Below are 23,563 nucleotides of genomic sequence, written 5' to 3'. Positions count from 1 at the left end.
CTCAGTGAGATATTTGTAGCCAGTTGTTGCTCAGGGAAAGAAATGGTTATGAGTTCATGAGTGGAAATATTGGGATGATCTCCATCACCATGAATGGTTCCTGATAAGACTTTGCAATGTCCTGCCAGCCCCTTTGTTGAACTCAGGTGGCTGTGGACCTCCAGTGGAGACACCTGATGCATCCCAAGGAAAGACGAAGTTTGAACATGGCTGAGATAGCTAAAGGTCCTCCAGTCTTCTGTGATTTGGGCAACGTGCCACGTATCTCAACATCAGATTTTTTCTGTCCCTCTTTGTGCTTGAGCTCAGCTTTCCCCAACTTGTGTCCTCCATTCGTGTTGGAGGACACCCTCCCTCTTCCCCAACCAGCATGGCCAACAGCTGAACTTGTTTCCCTCTGAGATGGCTTTGAGCTGGGAAACGTTGACTGCAGAACTGGTTCTCCAACCGTTTGCCTGCTTGCTGCATTCAACAGGGCGACACAATAAAATTTTATGGATCTGCTTTTAAAAAAACGCTCTCTGTACAATGTCTAGTAGTTGATTTTAATTCTTTCAACACAAACAGGCTTCCTAACTGGCAATTGATCAGATGATCAGAAAATAATTTTGTTTGGATGGTCCACTTGGCGGTCATGGCAGTGGTTTCCTTGTCAGTGGGGCAATGAATGTCTTCCAGGGTTTATCCTGAACTATAAAGCAGAAACTATCCAAAACGTTGGCCCCTTTCCCACAAAACAAGTTCAACGCCTTGGCTATTGATTGATTGATTGACTGGATTCATATCCTTCCTTTCTCTCAAAATCGGATTCAAGGCAGCTAAATGGGATTCTCCAAAATGGGATTCAAGGTAGCTATATGGGAATCAAGACAGATAATGCTTTTAAAGTTTGGATTAAACTGCAGAGCAGGTGGACTGCCCCACTGATATTAGCTCACACATTGTCAACCGCTTAGGGAGTGCTTAAGTGCACTGATATGCGGTATAGAAATGTACTTGCTCTTGCTCTTGCTATGGGCATTACCTCTCATCACAGGGAGGCAGTGCCTGTAAAAAGGTTGGCAAGCGGTTCTATTTGCCATGAGTCTTTGCACATGCTGGCTGGCATCCTCTGGTCATGGTCTCTGTTATGTAACAGGACACTGTTAAAACTGTTATGGTGCACATCAGTCACTTTGTTGGCTCTCCGGTGCAGTAACACAAGAGCAGCCCTTTACTGGATACAGATGTTATGAAACTGCCCAGTTCTAATTCCTGCTGATATAATAAGTTCACTTATGAAGATGCAAGTCCCCAACAGGATTCCAGCTGTGCTCTGGGCCCACAACAAACTCCAACTCCCAGAATTCCATAGCCTTGAGCCAGGTAAGTGATAGCGGTGCCAAAGCAGGTTATTTCTCCAGTATGGATGCAGCCAGTAAGTCCCAGGGGATGCTGTAGTGGAGACCTATCTGTGGATCCTGTATGTTAGTGATGTATGAAATCAGTTGTGATGAAGAAAGAAAGAAAGAAAGAAAGAAAGAAAGAAAGAAAGAAAAGGGGGCAACAAGGGAAGTTGGTACCTCTTTTTAATCTCAGGCAAAATAAGAGCATTGTCAAGAGAAGTGGCAAACGCCACAAGACCATTCCATTTTCCAGAAAGAAAGAAGGAAAGGAAAAACAACCCACGTAATGAACAGAAAGATTTCTTGAACGTACAAAGATAATATAACAAAGAAACATAGACCAGCAGTACTGATCTTATCCTGTGCAGGTGGGGTGCCGATGAAGGCATTGTCCCCCCCAAATATGAATGCTGCCCCTCCTCAAGTGACATTTCCCTTCAGTCCCTCAACATCTAGCACAGCAGTTACTCAAGACTTCAGTTGAGGATTTCAGAAACCACACAGGAGTCTCAAGAAAGCAGGGAAAGTGACCCAGGGAATCTGAGCTCTGTAAATGCAAGAGTTCTAAGTGCGAACCATTTCCATGGCTCACTCCGCAAAGGCAGAAACGTGGGGGCAGAAGAAAGATGTCACTTTGAGTGGAGGCAGAATTTGCCTTTGCGAGACAGTGCCTGCTCTGTATTTTTCCTCTGCTGTAACGACACCCCTCTCCTGTCCTGTCCCCCCAAAAGCAAGCCCCTTGCCAGGTTCTTGGGCTCGAGAAAGGAAGCAAAAGGAAGAAGAGAAAGATAATAGAAAAGAAGGAAGGAAGGAAGGAAGGAAGGAAGGAAGGAAGGAAGGAAGGGGGCGAGGGAGAAAGGAGGGAGGGACATACATGGAAGTTTGGGAAAGAGAAAAGAAAAGAAAAGAAAGAGTGATAGAAAGGAAGATACGAGTCAGGAAGGGAGGAAGGAAGAGGATGCAAGTTTGGGAAGGAGAAAAGGAAAGGAAAGAGTGATAGAAAGATGCAAGTTAGGAAGGAAGAAAGATACATTGAAGTTTGGGAAGGGAAAGGAAGGAAGGAAGGAAGGAAGGAAGGAAGGAAGGAAGGAAAACAGATTTCAAAAGTGTGTAAGGAACAGGAGACCCACATTCAAGACAGTGGGATCCAAATGGCTTCTAATCCTTCAAACCCTGGGTATTTTCAGTGGAACATCAGTTTCACCAACAACAATTTTGAGCTGAAGTTGTGAGGTATATTTAATTTCAAAGCCTGTATTTCAAAATAGAATTTAGTTGTAAAGGTTCCACAATCATGTGGTACAAATCCCATGATCTATGCGTTCGCAGGAGGAGGTGGTCGGGGTATTGATTTTCCTGATCAGCAGTTCATATTGTGCCATTTGTACTAGAAATCACAGCGTTCAGATGTTCAAGGGCACATTTCAGACTAACAGATTTGAGATCAGTGATTCTAGTCCATGAAAACTGAAGCGATGATAAATCTGATAGTCCTGAACATCACATGACATAACTGTCTACCTCCAAACCGGGACAAATGTAAAAAAATGTAGGACAAATGTAGGACAAAATTTACCCCCCCTCCCCAAATGTAGGATATATTTTGTAAATGGAGGACATGAACAACTAAAAAACAAAAAATTAATAAACTCAAAAGGCATTATTAATATAAATGCATGCTTCTTAGGCATGCTCAAAATGGAGGACATTTTGACATTCTTCCTGGATAGAAGTTTGGGATGTAGCTTTGTGTGTTGGACTAGGACTCTGGAGACTAGGGTTCGCTTTCCTGCCTATTGGGTGACCTCAAGCAAGTCACACTCTCTCAGCCTTCTCAGCAGAAAGCCCTGGCAAACCTCCCCTGAACAAATCTTGCCAAGCAAACCCCAGGATAGGTGTGCTTTAGGGTCTCTCCATAATGTGGAAACAACTTCAAGGTACACAACAACAAATAATAACTGAGTACTGAACCTTTAAGTGCAGTGGAGGGTTCAGCATGGTGTAGTGGCCTAGGACAATGAGAGACCAGGGTTCAAATCCCAGCTTGGCAATGGAAACCCACTGGGTGACTTTGGGCAGCAAGTCACACTCTCTCAGCCTCTCAGGGGAAGTTAAAGGCAATCCCCCCCCCAAAGAAACTTGTCAAGGAAATTCTGCAGGGTCACCATAAGTCAGAAAGGAGCTGAAGGCACCCAACAACAACAACTACAGCAGAGGAGGAAGAAGGGGGGGGGGAGAGAAAAAAGAAGGAGAAGGAGAAAGAAGAAGAATAGGAAAAAGAAGATAAAAATAAGAGGAGGAGGAGGAGGGGAAGAAGTAGTTGAGGAGGAGAAAGAAAAAGAGGAAGAAGGGAAGGAAAAGAAGAAAAGGAGGAGAAGAAAAAGTAGAAGAGGAGAAAAAATAAGAAGAGGAGGAGGAGGAGGAAGAGGAAGAAGAAGAGAAGGAAGAGGGGAAGAAAACGAGGATGAGGAGAAAGAAGAAGAGGAAAAGAAAAAGAAGATGAGGAGAAATAAGAAGGGCCCAGATAGCCCCAACCTTCCCCCAGACCAGACCTCCTTCCCCCGAAGCAGCGGAGAGGCCTAGAAGGCCTCTCGCCTCTGATGCTGCCGCACCAAAAGCGCAGCAAATGGCAGTGGAGGCCCCAACCCCCAACGGAGAGAGGCCTAAAAGGCCTCTCTCTCTCCTTCGCCGCCACCGCTGACGCACCAAAAGCACAGCAAGCGGCAGCGGAGGCCCCAATCCCCCCCAACGGGAGAGCCGTAAAAGGCCTCTCTCTTTCCTTCTCTGCCACCACTGCCACGCCAAAAGCACGGCAAGCAGTGGAGGAGGCCCCAACCACCCTCCCAAAAGGAGAGAGGCCTAAAAGGCCTCTCTCTTTCCTCCACCGCCGCTGTCGCGCCAAAAGTGTGCCAAGTGGCGGTGGAGGTCCCAACCCCCTGCCCCGAAGCAGCGGAGAAGCCTAGAAGGCCTCTCACCTCCGCAGCCGCCGTGCCAAAAGGGTAGCAAATGGCGGTGGGAGACCCAAACCTTCCCTGACGCCCCACAGCCCTGTGCAGCCCAGGCCTAGCTGGAGCTCCTCCTCCTCGGGGCCACTGCCCTTTGTGGGCAGGTGGAGAGGCTGCAGCTCCTCCTGTGGACAAGCCTAGAGAAGGAGCAGCTGCGGGCCTGTGGTGAGCGGCAGAGGCGCATGAACGCCTGGGGTCCAGGACAAAAAGTCAAAACCAGGCCAGGACAATCCCAGGGCCCCAAACCCGGGATTGTCCCAGCTAAAACCAGGATATGGGAACCCTAGGTGGGGAGAAGTAAGGATTTGTGAGAACTGCGCACACAGTTCAGACACGGCGATTAAATAAATGCTTCTATATAATTTACAAAGAATACACAAACAGTTTCTTTTCTGACTAGCCAGCGTCCCCATGAGAAGGTCTCCAGATCTCAGTGGCACAGAAATGGCCTAGCAAACATTCTCCCAGTGCCAGGCCTTTATGTGCATCCCAAGAGCAAACATGGAACAATCTCTGGAGCAATTCCTGGAGCAATTCTGGAGCCATCTATATAGCAATCTCCAGAACAATTGTGGAGCAATTTCTGGAGCAGTTATGGACCATTCATGAAGCAATCCCCAGAACATTCATGGAGCAGTCCCTGGAGCAACCCATAGAGCAATCTCCAGAGAGTTTCTGGAGCAATCCCTGCAGCAACTCTGGAGCAATCCATAGAGCAATCTTCAAAGCAATTATGGCACAATTCCCAGAGTAATCATGGAGCAATCCTTGGAGCAAGTATGGAGCAACCTACTGAGCATTTATAGATTAATCCATGGAGTAACCTTGGAGCAATTCACCCAGTCATTCTCTGCTCTATTGTGAAAGCAGTAATGGTGGTGGTAGATGTCCACAAACCAATCCAGCCAGCCACCCCATAAATCTCTTTCATCATTGAGATAAAGTACAGGTCTTGATGCTGGAAGAACAGATGAAGGAAGCAGGATGGGTCAATGAAGGAAACCACTTCTTTTGATGGGATGACTGCCTCAGGCTCAGTCTGAGTTCCTGTCTTTTAGCATAGGGTAAACATCCACCGGTGGAGCTATGTTACACAACCCACATCCAGAAACCTTAATGTAGTGGATCGATGGCAAATGGGCATGGCTGAAAATCCAATGTGCAACGGCAATGCAAAATGATGCATAGATGCAATGCACATTCGCATGCTACTCTGTGTAATTTCAGGTAGTATGGTCCCACATGTGCAACTCCGCTTGCACCACTGTCAGCAGGATATGGCCACTGCGCATTGTCCAAACAAAAATCACTCCGTGCACTTAGTGCAGTTTACACCTGTCTATGTCACTAACAGGATGTTGGCCTCAGAGTCCATGGGCGAATCTGAAGTAAGTTTCTTCCCATCCTAGGACTGCTATGTACACACACTGTTGTGTGCCTTGTAGACAGCAGCACCTCCAAAGCCCAGGAACGTTTGTGTCCCTTCCATGACCTGAGCTACGTCCTCTTCTCTTTGGTGTCCCCTTCCTTTGCTCTAAGAAGACAGACGTGACAACATCAAAGACACGAGCATTTTGTGGAAGGGTGGGATGGGGGAATCACAATATGGAAGCTGGAGGGAGATGTTTCTTTTTAAAAGCACGGGAGGAAGGATGGAGCCAATACTCTCTCTCGTCACTCGAAAGAGACCTTCACCAGGTTGGCTCGTATCTTGGCTTGGTCGACAGCATCCAGGAGGTTCTTGGCATCCACAGCCAGCGTGTGGGAAGCCGTCAGCATCTGGCGCTTGCACTCTTCGCTCAGAGAGGTCATGGCGTTCTGCTGGGCCAGGCGCATCTTGTTGATCAACTCTGCAAGGTCCTTGTTGAGCAGCTTCTCCGTACCCTCGATCTGCCAGTGGGAGAAACAAAGAGAAATGTTCCTTTGTGAAGTCGAAGGCTTTCATGGCTGGCATCCATAGTTTTTTGTGGGTTTTTTCAGGCTATGTGGCCATGTTCTAGAAGAGTTTATTCCTGATGCTTCAGATACTCCGAAGGTGCCAGCCAGAGATGCTGGCAAAACTTCAGGAATAAACTCTTCCAGAACATGGCCACACCGCCTGAAAAACCCACAAAAAAACTATAGAGATGTTTCTTATTGATTAAAGTATTCACTTTGACTGTTGGACTGGCAATCTAAGAGACTTGGGTTCAAATCCTCACTCAGAAATTTCCTGGGTGACCCTGCTCAAAGAGTTGCACTCCCACACCCTAAGAAAAAGGCAACAGTGGCAAATTTCCTTTCAATAGACCTGGCTAAGATCCAGCATGGTTTGAGTATTGGTCTAGGACTATATCCTAAAGGCACAAGAGCCTGTCTGATTTTTAAAGCTCAGGAGGGTCAGCCCTGGTTAGTACTTGGATGGGAGACCATCAAGGAGTCCCAGGTGCTATAGGGTCTGTTTCAGAGGAAGAAACTGGCAAAATCACCTCTGAGGATTCCTTGCCTAAGAAAACCCTATGAGAGCCATGGAGTTGCCATAAGCTGACAGACAACTTCAAGGCACATAGGCACACACTAAGGAGTTTATCACATTGGGCCTAATTTTGACATTAAAGAGAAATTAGAGCGTATTTAAAGCATCCCGCAAATGAAGCAGAAATGGCAATTAATTCATAGAATCATAGAGTTGGAAGAGACTGCAAGGGCCATCCAGTCCAACCCCATTCTGCCATGCAGGAACTCTCAATCAAAGCATCCCCGACAGATGGCCATCCAGCCTCTGCTTAAAGACCTCCAAGGAGGGAGACTTCACTACACTCTGAGGAAGGAGTGTGTTTCACTATCGAACAGCCCTTACTCTCAGGAAGTTCCTCCTAATGTCGAGGTGGAATCTCTTTTCCTATAGCTTGCATCCATTGCTCCGGGTCCTAGTCTCTGGAGCAGCTGAAAACAAGTTAGCTCCTGGAAGAGCCCCTCCTCCCAAGTGAGACTCACCTCGGTGCGTGAAGATGAAGGCAGAGCCGGAAGGATGTCATCCACGCTCCCCACAAGTTTCCGCAGAGAAAGACCCACATCCTGCCAAGGAGAAGGAGAAGGAGAAGGAGAAAAAGCAAAACACAATGTGAAGATTTTTGCCTGTACTTGGTACAAAGGCTTTTTCTACACTCTGGAAATTTCATGGACAGAAACTATACTCTATGAAGTGGTTCCCAAACTCTGGTCCTCCAGATGTTTTGGACATCAAGTCCCCAAATTCCTGACTGTTGGTCAAGCTGGCCAGGTCTTCTGGGAGTTGAAGTCCAAAACACCTGGAGGACTGAAGATTGAGGACCACTGGTCTAAGGTGTCTGGGAGTATCTGAAGGCATATGATGTAGAAGATGGAGCTGTCTTATATTTTGAGCTTAGAGAAATTATAATTGTAGAATCATAGCTTGAAAAGACTTTGAGGGCCATGCAGGAAGACACTATCCAAGCACTCCTGACAGATGGTCATCCTGCAAAGAAGGAGACTGAAACACCCTCAAAGGGAGCATGGCAAACAGCTCTGTCATTCTTCCTAATGTTGAGGTGGAATCTTTATTACTGTACTGTAGTTTCCATCCACTGCTCTGGGTCCTTGTCTCTGGAGCAGCATAAAACAAGCTTGCTCCCTCCTCAATATGACATCCCTTCACATATTTAAACAGGGCTATCATATCACCTCTTAACCTTCTCTTCTCCAGGCTAAACCTTCCCAGCTCCCTAAGTTGCTCCTCAGACAGCCCTTTAAAGACGCCGTCCGCTCCCACACCTCCCTGAAGTCGTCTGGGCATGGGCAGCTTCAAGGTGCTCAGGCAATGTGGCATTTATACGCCAGATGCTGCTGGAGCAGCTTAAAGCCACCGTGAGGCAGGGCCAGAAAAGCCACCTTTTCACTGGCTGAAACAGGAGCAGATCTTCACCGCTCCATTTTTGGCTGGCTTCAAGGCGGATTGGGGCCGTGGCTTTTGTGGGTTGTTTTTCATTGTGAGAAAACACAACATTAATCCAAACACAAAATTGACAAAACACGCTCCTTTTTACTTCTGGGAAGTTCACAAAAGTAAAAAGGAAGGGGCTTTGTCTAATTTGCGTTCGGATTAACGTTGCATTATTTCTCATTGATGCAAACGTTGTCTGAAAAACTACCTGCTTTTGTTTGTTTTCCCCCCACTTTAATTCAACTTTCTGCAGGGGATCCGTCCCGTGTGATAAACTCCTATGAATCTATGAAGGAAAGGATGTGGGGAATACTTTATTCCTTAAACATTATGAAGAACTGCCTGATGGCAAGAGCCACTCAGCAGAGGAATGGACTCCCTTGGAAGAAGATGGATCTTCCTTTGGTAGGATATAGACATCTCTTGTTTTGACATTTGGCTCTCCTTCTTCCCGGTTGTATATTTCAAAACTTTTTGTGGTCCACCTGTACCTCCCACCAAAGGAGAACTGGGATCATTTTTGCATCTTGGAGGCTGTCAAGCAAAAGAAGCATTGTGGGACCTTAACAGCCAGGATGTAGCGCTCGGGTGGATGGTTGCTGACTTCGTTCTTCAGCTTCAGAACAGCCTTCACCAGGTCCATGACGTTACTGTAGACGGCATCATCTGTCCGGTCCAGGTTGGCCGTGGGATTTGGCTGAAGCGACATCTGAAGGGTGGGAGGACAGGTTAATGTAGGGAAGTGCTCCCTGATTTCAGATAGCTAAAGAAAATTGATCCGGTGTGGCATAGTGGTTTTGAGTGTTGGGACTACGATGAGGGTTCGAATCTCTACTCAGCCATGGAAACCCACTGGATGACCATAAGGAAGTCACACACAGTCATAAAACCCCATGATAGGATTAGCAGTGACATTGTTGTTGTATGCCTTCAAGTCGTTGCAGCTATGGTGAAACTATCATGGGGTTTTCTTGGCAAGATTTATTCAGAGGTGGCTTGCCATTGTCTTCCCTTGAGGCTGAGAGAGTGTGATTTGTCAAAGGTCACCCAATGGGTTTCATGGATGAGCTGGGAATCAAATCCTGGTCTCCAGAGCCATAGTCCAATGTTTAATCCACTATATAAATATAATAAATATAATAATAATAATAATAATAATAATAATAATAATAAGAAGAAGAAGAAGAAGAAGAAGCCGCCGCCACGCTAGCTCTCTAAGACAGTGGTCTTAAGGTCACCATAAGTCAGAAATTCCTTGAAGGCACACAACAAGAACAACAACAATTATGTTCTTTCCTAAATAGTGTTTAGAGGCACTGTCTTTAATTAATTACTACAGTATTTATGATCATGACCCTGATCAATATCATTATCATCCAAAATATCTATATCCATCCTGTACCATAAGATCAAAAGAAGATATGCAAGGCAAATCAATTTAATACATGTAATTTAAACAGAATAAAAGCACTTTCAACAATTAGCATGTTTGTGGGGGAGAAAGGTTAACATTTTGGGAAAGTTAATAATTTAGGAAGAAATCAGTTAGTCCCCAAAGGCCATAGGAAAGAGCCATGTTTTTAACTTGGTGGTCAGCACTGGTCTCAACTGGGCCACCAAAGGGAGGGGATTCCAGAAACTGGGGTGCCACTGCTGAGAAGAACCTGCCATGATGTCTTCTTTTAATGTTATACTGTATCTCATTTTGAAGTACCACCAAAGCAACTTACTTGAGAACAGAGGCAGCTCGTGGAACAATGAGGTGCCTCACCACAACCATTCCAATGTCCCCTACAATCCACATTTGCTTTAAACGGTACAATGCAAGAAGTGGGTGCTTCATAGAATCATAGAATTGGAAGAGACCCCAAGGGCCATCCAGTCCAACTCCATTCTGCCATGCAGGAACTCCCAATCAAAGCCTTCCCTGAGACAGATGGCCATCCAGCCACTGTTTAAAGACCTACAAGGAAGGAGATGCCATCACTCTGAGGGAGTGTGTTCTACTGTCTAACAGCCCTTACTGTCAGGAAGTTCCTCCTAATGTTGAGGTGGAATCTCTTTTCCTGGAGCTTGCATCCATTGCAAGCTCTACATGGGACAGCCCTTATACCAAACCCGGAAGCTTCAAATGGTGCAGAACATGGCTGCTAGGCTGGTCACTGGTACGTCCAGGGCCAGCCATATAACACCGGTTTTAAAAAACCTCCATTGGCTGCCCATTCGCTTCCGGGCGCAATACAAGGTGCTGGTAATGACCTATAAAGTCCTAAATGGCTTGGGCCCAGGATACCTGAAGGACCGCCTCTCCCCGTACATTCCGCCTCGCACCCTCAGAACATCTGGGCAGCAACTCCTTAGGGTCCCCGGGGCGAGGTTATCCTCCACCTCTAGGAGGTCTTTTTCCATCGCCGCCCCGGCCCTTTGGAATACGCTGCCCATAGAGCTCCGCTCAGTTACCTCCCTGGCCCAATTCAAACGGGAGTTAAAGACCTACCTGTTTCAAATTGCATTCCCCGATTAAGTCCCTATAGGCCCCCCCGCCGCAAAGGCCGCACTGGCAATGGTTGGCTAACCCGGGGGCATTTGTTGTTGTTTTTATTTTTGTTTTTTTGCTTTGTGTTGTAGTGTATTGATGTAATTCTTGATATGGTTTTTAATGGAATTTTTGTGTATTTTTAAATGCTGTAAACCGCCCTGATCTTATGGAAGGGCGGTATACAAATAAAATGTTTATTATTATTATTATTATTATTGTTCCATGTTCTATTCTCTGGAGTAGCAGAAAACAAGCTCCCTCCCTCCTCAACGTGACACCCCTTCAACTAGTTAAGGAGGGCTATCATATCACCTCTTAACCTTCTTTTCTCCAGGCTAAGCATATCCAACTACCTCAGTCGTTCCTCATAGGGCATGGTTTCTGGGCCCTTCACCATTTTGGTCACCCTCCTTTGGACACGCTCCAGTTTCTCAATGTCCTTCTTGAATTGTGGGGCCCAGAACTGGACACAATATTCCAGGTGGGGCCTGACCAGAACAGAATAGAGTGGCATTATTACTTCCCTTGATCTAGGCACTATACTTCCATTGACGCAGCCTAGAACACCATTGTGTATCACTAGCTCCTATCTAGGTTTCCAGCTTGCCATATTCTTTCCTTATAAGTCAGTCATTGTGGGTACCGACCCACTGTCAAGCTAGGTTGTTATTCTCCTCGGACAGTCATTTCCAGCTAGAAACCTTCCTGTCTTCTTGTACTGTCATTAAGCCTCATGCCTTCCCTATTTGGAATGAACACACAATGTGAGGGAGGAGTTTATCACACTGGGGCTGCTTTCACATTAAAGAGAGATTAAAATGCATTTAAAACATCCTGCAAATGAAGTGGAAATGGCGAGTAATTGCGCGAATGATTATCAAACGCAATTGCGTAAATAAAGTGATATCGGAAATGCATTGTCGCTGAAATCCCAAAACTAAAAAGATGCGCATTGATGCTTCTTTGTGACCACTTTAATGGCGGATTTTGCATGATGTCGTGTGAAATCATTACGTGTAATTACACAGGTTTTCTGGGATATTCACGGAATAAACTCCTGCTCTCCTTCATGTAATAAAAAATACTGGGTAGTTACATACCTGAGGGACAAATCTGGGTGGCTTCTTGGGTGGGCCTGTAAACTCGGCTAAGCCATCAGTAAAAAGGAAGCATAAAAGTATCATCATCATCATCATCATCATCATCATCATCATCATCATCGTCATCATCGTCATCATCGTCATCATCATCATCCCCCCCCCCAATGTTTCTATGATTTAAAGAGTCTTTTCTGAACAACAACAGTAAAAATCCTATCACCACCTTTGTATATTCAATTAGCTCTATGGTTCCCAAACTTTAGTCCTTCGGTTTCAACTCCCAGAATCCCCTGCCAGCATGGTCAATAGACAGGCATTCTGGGAGCTGAAGTCCAAAACATCTAGATGAGCAAAGTTTTGGAAACACTGCTAACAGAGTATATTCAAGGTGTAGTTACAGCAATGGGCAAAATGAGGACATGACCCTCCAAATAAGAATTCTGTTTTGAAAATGAAATTTTACTTCATTCCCAAATTTCTAGCCCTGCAGAGAGGGAGATATGGGAAAGCAGTTACCCCTGAACTCTTTATGTTTGCTGTGTTTGCATTCTTGGGGTGACATCCTTTTACTTGGGATGTCTGTATTTCAAAATGCTCAGCTGAGGTTTTAAGTCATTGCGATGCTAGAAATTTGGGGACTAAAGGAAAATTTCATGGACCCACCCCTGCCATAACAGTGTCTTTCGTTGCACTGAAGGAGAAGCCAGGCTCTTGTCAGTGCAAACTGTATGGAAAGGATGAATGAGGGAAACACAGAATTAAAAGCAGTTGTGAAGTTAAGGCAGGTAATTCAGGTTACAAGTTACACATACAAGTTTTCCATGTTAAGGAAGGGGAGAGTACACTCCAGTGTTTACAAAGGAGCATCTCACGGCAGTGAAATTCTTATTTGGAAGGCAATGCTTTCATTTCTTCCCTTGCTATGTAGGGATGGAAAGAAGACTTGAAGATATTTGAAAAATGGTTGCAAAACATGTGTTTTTTTAAAAAAGTATTGAACAACTCTGAAGAGAAGAATCCTGGACTGATGCAAATCTTTGCAATTTGGGTCTTATTCCGTGCAAAGTTGTGCATGAATGTTTTGCACAGAAAACAGAATTTCCTGTGTAGAAAGTACTATTTCAGTGCACAAATATTAATTCCTTCTGCACATGAAACGCTGCAATTGAGATTTGTTCTGCTTAAAATTTGCACATGGTTGATTTGCATAGAAAGCATTTTCATACTTGTGCATTAAAATATTATTTCCTGCACAAATCAACCACATGCAGATTCTACACAGAGTAACTCCTGAATTGTGAATGGCCTTCGAAAACTTTGGGGGCTTTGAAAATTTTCTTCCAGCAGGATGGAAATTGCTTGAATTTCTCATTGCTACATTTAAGAAGAAACTTGGTGAAGAATTACATCTCTACTGCTACCCCTATTTCAATTTATTTATTTAATATTATACACTGCAAACTGTATCAAAGGTTGTCAGTATCACTGATGGCTCCAAGCGGCTATGAATCCACTCCATATTTCAGCCAGACAGCTGAACCTATTCAGAAGACAGGAGTTCAGCTCCTTTAAGTTGAAATAAAATAAGGAATTGATTCAATATCCCATGGATATCAGACGCAGCACTGCCATAGCCGTCTTTCATTGCACTGAAGGAAATGTTCAGCTTTCTTGAATGCAAAAAGCATGGAACAAACGAATGAATGAATGAATGAATGAATGAATGATGGAAATACAGAATTAATAGTAGTTTGTGAGGTTAAGGTAGGCAGTTCGGGGTAGATACTCACTGTAGCTTGTCTCCTTCTCAGGGAGTTTCTGAAAAGAAAAGAAACAGTATAAACTTTGATATTTGCAACCAATCCCAATACATAAGGTCCCATGGAGTCTAAGTAAAGTAAGTAAAGGTTTGCAGCCGTATCTAGAAAAGAGAGAAATTAGAAAGAAAAGAAATGAGCTGAAAAGCAAAAGTGAAGCCGAGGATGCAATTGCAGACAGTTAGAACAGGTTGCGGTGCAACAGCAGGCTCTTGTGATAAAAGTCCAAAGAAAAGTTAAGGTCTTAGGACAGGGAGCAGAGAGCAGACTTCAGGGCTGCTAGGGGCAGAGCAAGCTCTTGTTGGTGAGACTTACTGGGGGGCAGGAGTTGCTGTTCATGGAGGCCATGGGGTCCTGTGGTGGAAAGAGGGGCAAACAATCAGTAGTCATAGAATCAAAGAGTTGGAAGAGACCACAAGGGCCATCCAGTCCAACCCCCTTCTGCCATGCAGGAACTCTCAATCAAAGCATCCTCTACAGACGGCCATCCAGCCTCTGCTTAAAGGCTTCCAAAGAAGGAGACTCCACCACTCTCCAAGGGAGTATCTTCCACTGTCAAACAGCTCTTACTGTCAGGAAGGTCCTCCTGATGTTGACCTCGGATCTCTTTTCCTGCAGCTTGCATCCACTGCTCCAGGTTCTGTTCTCTGGAGCAGCAGAAAACAAGCTTGCTCCCTCCTGAATATGACATCCCTTCAAATATTTAAACAAGGCTATCATATCACATCTTAACTGTCTCTTCTCCAGGCTAACCATCCCCAGCTCCCCAAGTCTCTCCACATAAGGCATGGTTTCCACACCCTCCACCATTTTAGTTGCCCTCCTCTGGACATGCTCCAGTTTCTCAATGTCCTTTTTGAATTGTGGTGCCCAGAAATGGACTTAGCTGTCACAAATTTCCCTGTTACCTCTACTCTCTAGCGTAATGCCAGTTGTCTGTCTGCACATGCAACCTGCTGTGCTTCTTACAGGTCAAAAAATGAGGCGCCTAGCATTGATTCCTTGTTTTGTTTCCAGGAAATTACAGAGCAAAGTAAGTCTTCTTAAATCATTTTAGGGGAGGGATGGGCTAGATTTGATGCAGATCTGTCCTTACATTTTAAAGACAGTCCATACTCAAATTGGGCCCTTGGTTCTGTGTCGGTAAGATGGGGCAACATCTGGGCAGGAAGAAACCAGTTTAAATGACCCATGTAGAATTATGACAAGATTATGGTTTTCTCAATGTTCAATTCAAGTATTTACAAGCTCCGCACAGCGGTGCAGTACTGCAGCCGTTCACAGCCACAAGGTTGTGAATTCAATCCTAGGCAGGGCTCCAGAGTCCACTCAGGTTTGCATCCTTTAGTAGGTCACTAAAATGAGTACCCAGCTTGTTGGAGGCAATTGGCTTACACACTGTAAACCACGTAAAGAGTGTTTAAGTGCACTGATAAGTGGTACAGAAATGTACTTGCTATTGCTGTAGCTTTGAAATGTGGCACCTGCTCAGCCGAGGTGTGAGGATTTGTAGATACTTAATTTGTAAAAGACTAACAGGGTGGGCATGCCAATGGGAAATTTAATGTTCAGGACTTATTTATTATTATTTTTTGCTTAAGTAATAAAAGTAACAGCGCCTCAGCTATTTGTCTTAATTGTCTCAGAGTAGGCAATTTGAATGTCTTCACTTGGTTGCAAGAAGGAAGGGGGAGAGGGAATTCCATTCTAAAGATAAATACAGGCCATCCTTCCTTGTAATGCAGTGGAGAAGGGAAAGACAGCTGAACGTTTTATGGTGCTCTCTGGTTACCACAGAATGATCCATTATAGCTTCAGATCATGCAAGTATATGGATGCATGTGTGTTTCATGTTCACCTAACATTGTACATAAGCATACAAAGTTACAGTAGGATCACCTAGATAACTTGATATTCTCTATTTTAATTGTGTTAGGTCTAATCTGCACTGCAAAAATAATGGAGTTTTACATCGTTTTAACTGTCATGGCTCTGTGCTACAGAATTCTGGGATTTACAGTTTTGTGAGATATTTAATCTTCTCTGTCAGAGAACCCTGGTGCCACAGCAAACAACAAACAAAATCCTAGGACTCAATAGGATCGAGCCACGACATTTAAAGCGGTGTAAAACTGCATTATTTTTGCAGTGAAAATTAGACCTCAGTTAAAACAATTTGAATTACTCCATTCAGCTGCAGGAGGAGAGGGGAAGAGGGAATTCCATTCTAAAGATAAACACAGGCCATCTTTCCTTGTTAGACACTGCAAACAGAGTTTTGGGGTTCATAGAATCATAGAATCATAGAATCGTAGAGTTGGAAGAGACCACTAGGGCCATCCAGTCCAACCCCCTGCCATGCAGGAAATCCAAATCAAAGCATCCCTGACAGATGGCCATCCAGCCTCTGTTTAAAGACCTCCAAGGAAGGAGACTCTATCACCCTCCGAGGAACGAGTGCATTCCACTGTCGAACAGCCCTCACTGTCAGGATGTTCCTCCTAATGTTCAGGTGGAATCTCTTGTCCTGTAGCTTGCATCCATTGTTCCGGGTCCTGTTCTCTGGAGCAGCAGAAAACAAGCTTGCTCCCTCCTCAATATGACATCCTTTCAAATATTTAAACAGGGCTATCATATCACCTCTTAACCTTCTTTTCTCCAGGCTAAACATCCCCAGCTCCCTAAGTCGTTCCTCATAGGGCATGGTCTCCAGACACTTCACCATTTTTGTCGCCCTCCTTTGGACACGCTCCAGTTTCTCAATGTCCTTTCTGAATTGTGGCGCCCAGAACTGGACACAATATTCTAGGTGGGGCCTGACCAAAGCAGAATACAGTGGCACTATTACTTCTCTTGATCTAGACACTATACTTCTATTGATGCAGCCTAAAATAGCATTGGCCTTTTTAGCTGCCGCATCACACTGTTGACTCATGTTCAACTTGTGGTCTACTTGGACTCCTAGATCCCTTTCACATGTAGTTTCATTCAGCCAGGTGTCACCCATCCTATATCTGTGCATTTTATTTTTCCGTCCTAAGTGCAATACCTTACATTTCTCTGTGTTGAATTTCATTTTGTTAGCTTTGGCCCAGCTTTCTAGTCTATTCAGGTCATTTTGAATCTTGATCCTGTCCTCTGGAGTATTAGCTACTCCTCCTAATTTGGTGTCATCTGCAAATTTGATAAGTATGCTCCCAATTCTGTCATCCAGGTCATTGATAAAGATGTTGAATAGCACTGGGCCCAGGACAGAGCCCTGTGGGACCCCACTGGTCACTTCTCTCCAGGATGAAAAGGAGCCATTGCTGACCACCCTTTGGGTTCGGCCGGTCAACCAATTACAGATCCATTTAACAGTTCCTTTGTCTAGCCCACATTTTACAAGCTTGTTTGCAAGGATGTCATGGGAAACCTTGTCAAAGGCCTTACTGAAATCAAGATATACTATATCCACAGCATTCCCTTCATCTACCAAGCTGGTAATTTTGTCAAAGAAAGAGATTAGATTTGTCTGGCATGACTTCTTTCTCTGAAACCCGTGTTGACTTTTTGTGATTATGGCATTGCCTTCTAGATGTTCACAGACTCTCTGTTTAATGATCTGCTCCAGAATCTTTCCTAGAACTGATGTCAGACTAACTGGACGATAATTGTTGGGATCCTCTTTTTTCCCCTTTTTGAAGATGGGGACAACGTTTGCCCTTCGCCAGTCTGCTGGGATCTCTCCTGTTCTCCAGGAGTTTTCAAATATGATTGCCAATGGCTCCGATATTACTTTTGCCAGTTCTTTTAATACCCTTGGATGGAGTTCATCTGGTCCTGGAGACTTAAATTCATTTAGATTAACAAGGTGTTCCTCTACTATCTCTTTACTTATTCTGTGCTGAAATTCCCCTATTCTGTCCTCTGCTCCATTATCCTCAGGTTGAGCCCTTTTGCCTTTTCTGAGAAGACTGAGGCAAAGAAGGTCTTGAGTAATTCTGCCTTTTCTCTATCTCCTGTTAGCATTTTGCCATCTTCTCCACGCAGTGACCCTACCGTTTCCTTCTTCTTCCTTTTGCTGCGGACATATCCAAAAAAGCCCTTTTTATTGTTCTTAACCTCTCTAGCAAGCCTGAGTTCATTCTGCGCTTTAGCTTTTCTGACTTTACCCCTACACATGCCTGCTATTTCTTTGAATTCCTTTTTTGTGATTTCCCCCTTTTTCCATTTCTTATACATCTTCCGTTTCAAACTTAGCTCCGTTGAAAGTTCCTTAGTCATCCATCCTGGTTTCTTGAGACACCTCCCGTTTTTCTTTCTCACTGGAACTGTTTGAAATTGTGCCTTCAGTATCTCCCTTTTGAGAAAGTCCCATCCGTCCTGAACTCCTTTATCTTTTAGTATTTCTGACCATGGAATCGCCCTCAATACTTCTCTAAGTTTACTGAAATCCGCTCTCCTAAAGTCTAGGATGCGTGTCTGACTCTGCCTGGCTTCTCCTTTCCACTGTATTACAAACTCCAGGAGAACATGGTAACTTCCACCTAATGATCCCACCACTTGCACCCCATTAACCAAGTCATCCTTGTTGGTTAGGATCAGATCTAAAATCGCTGACCCCCTTGTTGCCTCTTCCACCTTTTGGACCATGAAATAGTCTTCCAGGCAAGTGAGGAATTTGCTAGACCTTGAGGATTTGGCTGAGTTTGCCTTCCAGCAAATATCAGGGTAGTTGAAGTCTCCCATCACTACTACATCTCTCTTTTCTGACTGTGTGGTCATCTGTTCTAGAAAGATATCATCCAATTCCTCAGTCTGACTTGGGGGTCTGTAGTAGACTCCCACCGTAACATCCTTGTTGTTTCCCTCCCCTTTGATTCTTATCCAGATGCTCTCCACCTGGCTTCCATGATTGATGTCCAGGATCTTTTCACTGGTGTAAATATCTCTGACATATAGTGCTATTCCTCCTCCTTTCCTGTTTGGCCTATTTCTCTTAATAAGGTTATACCCCTCTATTTCCACATTCCAATCATGAGACTCATCCCACCAGGTTTCAGTGATGCCTATTATATCATATTTGCTTTGTTGTACTAGGAGTTCGAGTTCATCTTGCTTATTTCCCATGCTCTGTGCATTAGCGTAGAGACATCGCAGACCATGGTTCCCTTTTACTTGGTTCATACCACTAATTTCAAGAAAGGTTAGGGAGGGAAAGCCAGCTGAGTGTTTTATAGCCCTCACTCTCTGGGAACTTGTCAGGAATGGTTGGGCTTCTTTGTGAGGTCAACCAGGCTGAAAGTTATTGTTCTCCATAGAGGAGAAGAAGAGTAATATAATTTCCTGCTTCCGTCAGGGAACAGAAAGAATAAAGGGAGAAATTTATATCACTACCATGTACTGTAGTTTATATTGTACAGTGGACCTTTGTTTTACGCAGGGGATCTGTTCTGGACCCCCCTGTGTAAGGGAAATAGCATGGGACCTCAAGTCCCATTGATTTTAATAGTGGCGCACTCCTGTGCAACACGCTGCATGCACGCCACTGGTGCATGCACCATTAAAAGGGGTGGGGCTCACCATCTGCATAACCTCAGGTCTGTACTTGCAACAACAACAACAACAAATCCTGCAAGTTGCAGAAATTTTCTATGTGTTCTTTTTCTTCCCACGCAATTGTATGAAGCTGTTGGGAACTCCAGATTTGACCCCAGTTATGAAATGGATGAACTCCCATTCCCTCTTTAGCTTGGATGCCATTCCAGCAATTGTCAGCACTGCCTTTGGTTCCACTCACCAAAGCTCTCTCCTCCTGACGTAGCCACTGATAATCCTCCACCATTTGCCTCTGCTGCTTGTCGAGCAGCTGCTTCATCTTGGCCCGTTCCATCTCCCACAGTTTCTGAGCCTCCTCCCGGCTGCTGGGTCGCAGAAAGTCCTCCTCCTTCCAGGCCAAGAAAACACAGAGAGTGACTGAGCAGCCATTTTACACAGTCAGGCAACAACCCCTAGGTTCATTTCAATTTCTGAGTTCTTCCAAATTACATGGATTAATTACATGGATTGGCTACCCCAATTGAAACTGAAGTCCAACCACATCTGGAGGTCCCCAGGTTCTCCATCACGGATCTGGATCTGGAGTGGGAACTGCACTGAGCATGGGGGAAAACTTTCTCTCCTATAGCATCATCCCCATGGTATGTTGCAAGTGCATCAGAGAAATATCTGGTTTAGGCCAATTTAGGGCTTTTCTTGTTGTTAGGATAAGTGAGTGGTTACAGCAGCTAATATAGGGTTGACCCCTGTGTTTCTAGATAGTTTCTGGTCATTTGACCAAGTTAGGGAAAGAACTGTGGTTGGTGGTGGATGGTCACAGGGAATACTATGGGGTAAACTGAGGTATTTCTAGATTTTAGGTTTCCTCATTAAAAGCAGTTATGGGATGAATATTGCCTGAAAAGGACTACAGTTCACCCTCTGTATTGGCAGGCTAGCTATCCACAGTTTGGATCTTCCACATGCCATATAAGCCAATGGCAACACATGCACACAGCTGTGCAACTGTGGACATGTGGATGTCTCCACACACAGACTTATATGGACTTGAGATCCCATGATATTTCATATCTGTGGGGGTGAGTGTGGATCAACCCCACATCAATATGGAGGGTCAATTGTACTTTTAATTTATTTTTAAATTTTATTTTGGTTTCAGGACTATCCCAAAAGTCTTCAAGAGCCACAGGAAAAGGGCCACTAATTCCCCACCCCTGGGGCCCTTTCAACATTACTCAGTTACAGAGCTATGATTCCACTTTAGCTGTCATGGCAACAAACCATGGAATCCTGGGATTTTTTTGGTTCAGGAAGAGGCATTTCAAATTCTCATCCAGAGAGCTCTTTTAGTACCTCATCAGACTACACATCCCTGGATTCCATAGGAAGCAACCATGGCAACTGATGTGGAGTTATAGTGGTATAACTGTGCAGTGTGGAAGGGCCCCCGGTCTCAAGGACTGGGTCTGCAGGGGAAGGCAAGTCCAGATAGCCTGCTCCCAAGGTTGGCAGAGGAGAAGGAAACAGTTGTGGAGTTCTTCCTCTCATAAGGGTTGTCGATCCCAGCGTTTTCCCCAAACCCCGGGGTGAGCATGGGTTTTTGTGAACAGCTGGACCAGATCCAATTCAGGCTGAGCCAGCTGTTCACATGCCTTTCCGTCCCTCTTCTTCATGCTAAGGAGTGCAGGGGAAGGGGAACGACTATCCTTAGAGCCATCACCATTGTTTCCTTACCTGCAGGAGTCCCATGGACAGACTGACTGGCATGTCACCACTTCTCCTGAGAGTAGGCCCACCCATGAAACCAACAAGAAGAGAGGGTAGAGGGACCCCATAACATGGCTGGGGGCCTTGACGTATGGCGACCCTAAGGTGGACCTATCATGGGGTTTTCTTGACAAGATTTACTCAAAAGGAGGTTTGCCATTGTCTTCCCCTGTGAGACTGAGAGCATGTGGCTTGGTCAAGTTCACCCACTGGGTTTCATGGCCAAACTGGGAATCAAACCCTGGCCTCCAGAGTCTTAATCCAGAACTCAAACCACTACACAACACCGACTCTGTTCTTACATTAATGGGGTGTTTTAATGCTCTTTCAATGCTCTGCCCTCCCATCACCCATAGTTGAACTGAATCAGGGCAACAGATGAAACTTTTAGATCCTGGTATAATAGATAAGACTGCATTTTGAAGCAGGTTGGTTGGAGCAGGGAGGGCAGTAGCTGTTAAGAACCATAAAAGCAAATACTGGGTTGGAAGGACACATAAACACACAGGACAAGAAGGCTACAGAAAAGCTCCCTATTTTCAACAACTGTGGTGGACATCTGCAGAGGGTCCAAAATCAGCACCCATCCCATTCTCCCCCGACTGTGGACTCCCCCTTCATGCTTGAATTCATCCAAAATCAGGTGAAATTCCAGTCGCTTCCATTTTGTCTTTTTCTCACTCAGGCTTTTGTTTTTGAGGAATTTTTGTGGGGCTAAACTCCAATTTAGCCAAGAATGAAAATAGAATCAATTGGAAGAGACCACAAGGTCCAATCCCCTGCAATGCAGGGACTCAAAATCAATGCATCCCTGACAGATGGCTGTCCAGCCTCTCTTTAAAAACCTCCAAGGAGGGAGACTCCACCAGACTCCAAGGGAGTGTGTTCCTCTGTGGAACAGCCCTTACTCTCAGGAAGCTCCTCCTAATGTTGAGCTGGAATCTCTTGTCCTGTAATTTGAATCCATTGTTCTGGGTCCTAGTCTCTGGAGCAGCAGAAAACAAGCTTGCTCCATCTTATGTATGACTCCCCTTCAAATACTTAAACAGGGCTATGATGTCACCCCTTAACCGCTTCTTCTTCAGGCTAAACATCGCCAGCTCCCTAGGTTTTTCCTCATAAGGCATGGCTTCCAGACCCTTCACCATTTTAGTCACCCTCCTTTGGACACACTCCAGTTTCTCAACATTGTCAGGAACAAACTCTTCTAGAACATGGCCACATATGGTGCCCAGAACTGGACACAGTGTTATTCTCCTTTATGGTGATGACATCTGGTCACCCTGCCTTCCACTTCCCCAGACCCACCTTCAATAATACAACCACACACACGTCTTCCCTTGCATGCATCCTTTTGAGGCGTGAGGCTGGTCCTCCTGCCTCCTCTTACCCTCATGCTGTGGCGCTTGAAAACATTGTGCCTGTTGAGTGGCGGGGTGTGCAGAGAGTTGGCGGGAGATGGGTACTCGATGGGGCTGGTGAGCGTTGGCGAACTGGCACACAGACCCTCGGGCACCTGGGAAGGCGGAAGCAAAAGGCAGCAGCGGGCACAAAACAATAGGCATGGCATTGGCAGCAAGAGTAGTCACAGCAGTAGTAGAGGTGCACATAAACGGAGCACATGTTTGGAAAGGAGATGTTCACGCTTAGAAAACAACCTGTGTGGAGAATTGCGGGGGAAGACTCTCCTGGCTTCACCAAGGCTATATTGTTCCATTGTTTTGGGAAAGAAGTGATGCTGGAATCTCTTGCCAGGGAAATCTTTTATGAATTCCAAACCAGCATCAGAAATTACTTTGATGTCAGCAGCAATTGGGGTGAAGCCACAAAAAAGAAGAGGCTGTTTTAATTAATCCCTCTCCCTTTTCCTTTAGTGAAAGAGCTTTTAACACTGAGAGACCTTGTAGCATCTTTGAAACTAAACACCTTTGGAACAAACAAATTGGCAGCATGAGCTTTCGTAGACTTCGGTCTACTTCCTCAGATGACCACTCCTCCAAATGCATCCGAGGAAGTAGAATGAAGTCTAGGAAAGCTCATGCTGCCAATTTCTTTCTTTCAGTTAGTCTTAAAGGTGTTACAAGATCTCTCTACGTACATACTGTTTCTATAGACTAACATGGCTATATCTTTGAATTCTACCTTTAAGACTGAGGTTGGCATCTTGTTAGCGGCATATGCAGATGGAAGTCAACGTTATGCCTGCGCCCTGTGAAAGGGTCGTTTGACCCCTAAAGGGGTTGTGACCCACAGGTTGAGAACCGCTGAGCTAGATGCTTCTCTGTCAGTGTATGTAAAAATGGAATTAAATTTCACTAGAGAGAATATGGATACTTGGTGATGCAACACAAGTGAGAGGTGACTGACGTGGAGTGTCATCAATTACACTGTAGGATGACCCAGGAGACATGATGCAAGTGACTGATGCAAGAAACTATTGCAGACACCTGTGTGAGAAGTTCATGG

The 23,563-nt window shown here is 45.0% G+C and overlaps 2 protein-coding genes across 7 annotated transcripts in view; one reads left to right on the top strand and one right to left on the bottom strand.

Moving 5' to 3' along the window:
- LOC149310329 (neuronal acetylcholine receptor subunit alpha-2-like) overlaps positions 1 to 498 on the top strand; it is a 31,305-nt gene extending 30,807 nt beyond the window's left edge. Inside the window, exon 8 of the transcript XR_016281638.1 lies at positions 129 to 498. The gene's annotated coding sequence lies outside the window, so the exon portion shown is untranslated. The remainder of the gene's footprint in view (positions 1 to 128) is intronic.
- A 1,053-nt stretch (positions 499 to 1,551) lies between these two features.
- PTK2B (protein tyrosine kinase 2 beta) overlaps positions 1,552 to 23,563 on the bottom strand; it is a 121,489-nt gene continuing 99,477 nt past the window's right edge. For 3 of the 6 annotated variants that reach the window (XM_089528729.1, XM_089528730.1, XM_089528735.1), the window contains 8 exons: positions 22,488 to 22,613; positions 19,572 to 19,718; positions 14,105 to 14,143; positions 13,763 to 13,790; positions 11,973 to 12,028; positions 8,896 to 9,042; positions 7,367 to 7,447; positions 1,552 to 6,280 (listed from right to left, as the gene is read on the bottom strand). In XM_089528729.1, coding sequence (XP_089384855.1) covers positions 6,065 to 6,280; positions 7,367 to 7,447; positions 8,896 to 9,042; positions 11,973 to 12,028; positions 13,763 to 13,790; positions 14,105 to 14,143; positions 19,572 to 19,718; positions 22,488 to 22,613 — 840 coding nt within the window. In that variant the 3' untranslated portion in view covers positions 1,552 to 6,064. The remainder of the gene's footprint in view (positions 6,281 to 7,366; positions 7,448 to 8,895; positions 9,043 to 11,972; positions 12,029 to 13,762; positions 13,791 to 14,104; positions 14,144 to 19,571; positions 19,719 to 22,487; positions 22,614 to 23,563) is intronic. The other 3 variants (XM_089528731.1, XM_089528733.1, XM_089528734.1) reach the window with 3 other exon arrangements.

The sequence above is a fragment of the Sceloporus occidentalis genome, unplaced genomic scaffold, assembly GCF_023333645.1.
Source record: "Sceloporus occidentalis isolate IW3139 unplaced genomic scaffold, rSceOcc1.0.p SCAF_6, whole genome shotgun sequence".
In the NCBI taxonomy this organism is placed as follows: Eukaryota; Metazoa; Chordata; class Lepidosauria; order Squamata; family Phrynosomatidae; genus Sceloporus; species Sceloporus occidentalis.
Note: the sequence above shows the minus strand (reverse complement) of the source record. Positions and strands in the feature narration are given on the sequence as shown.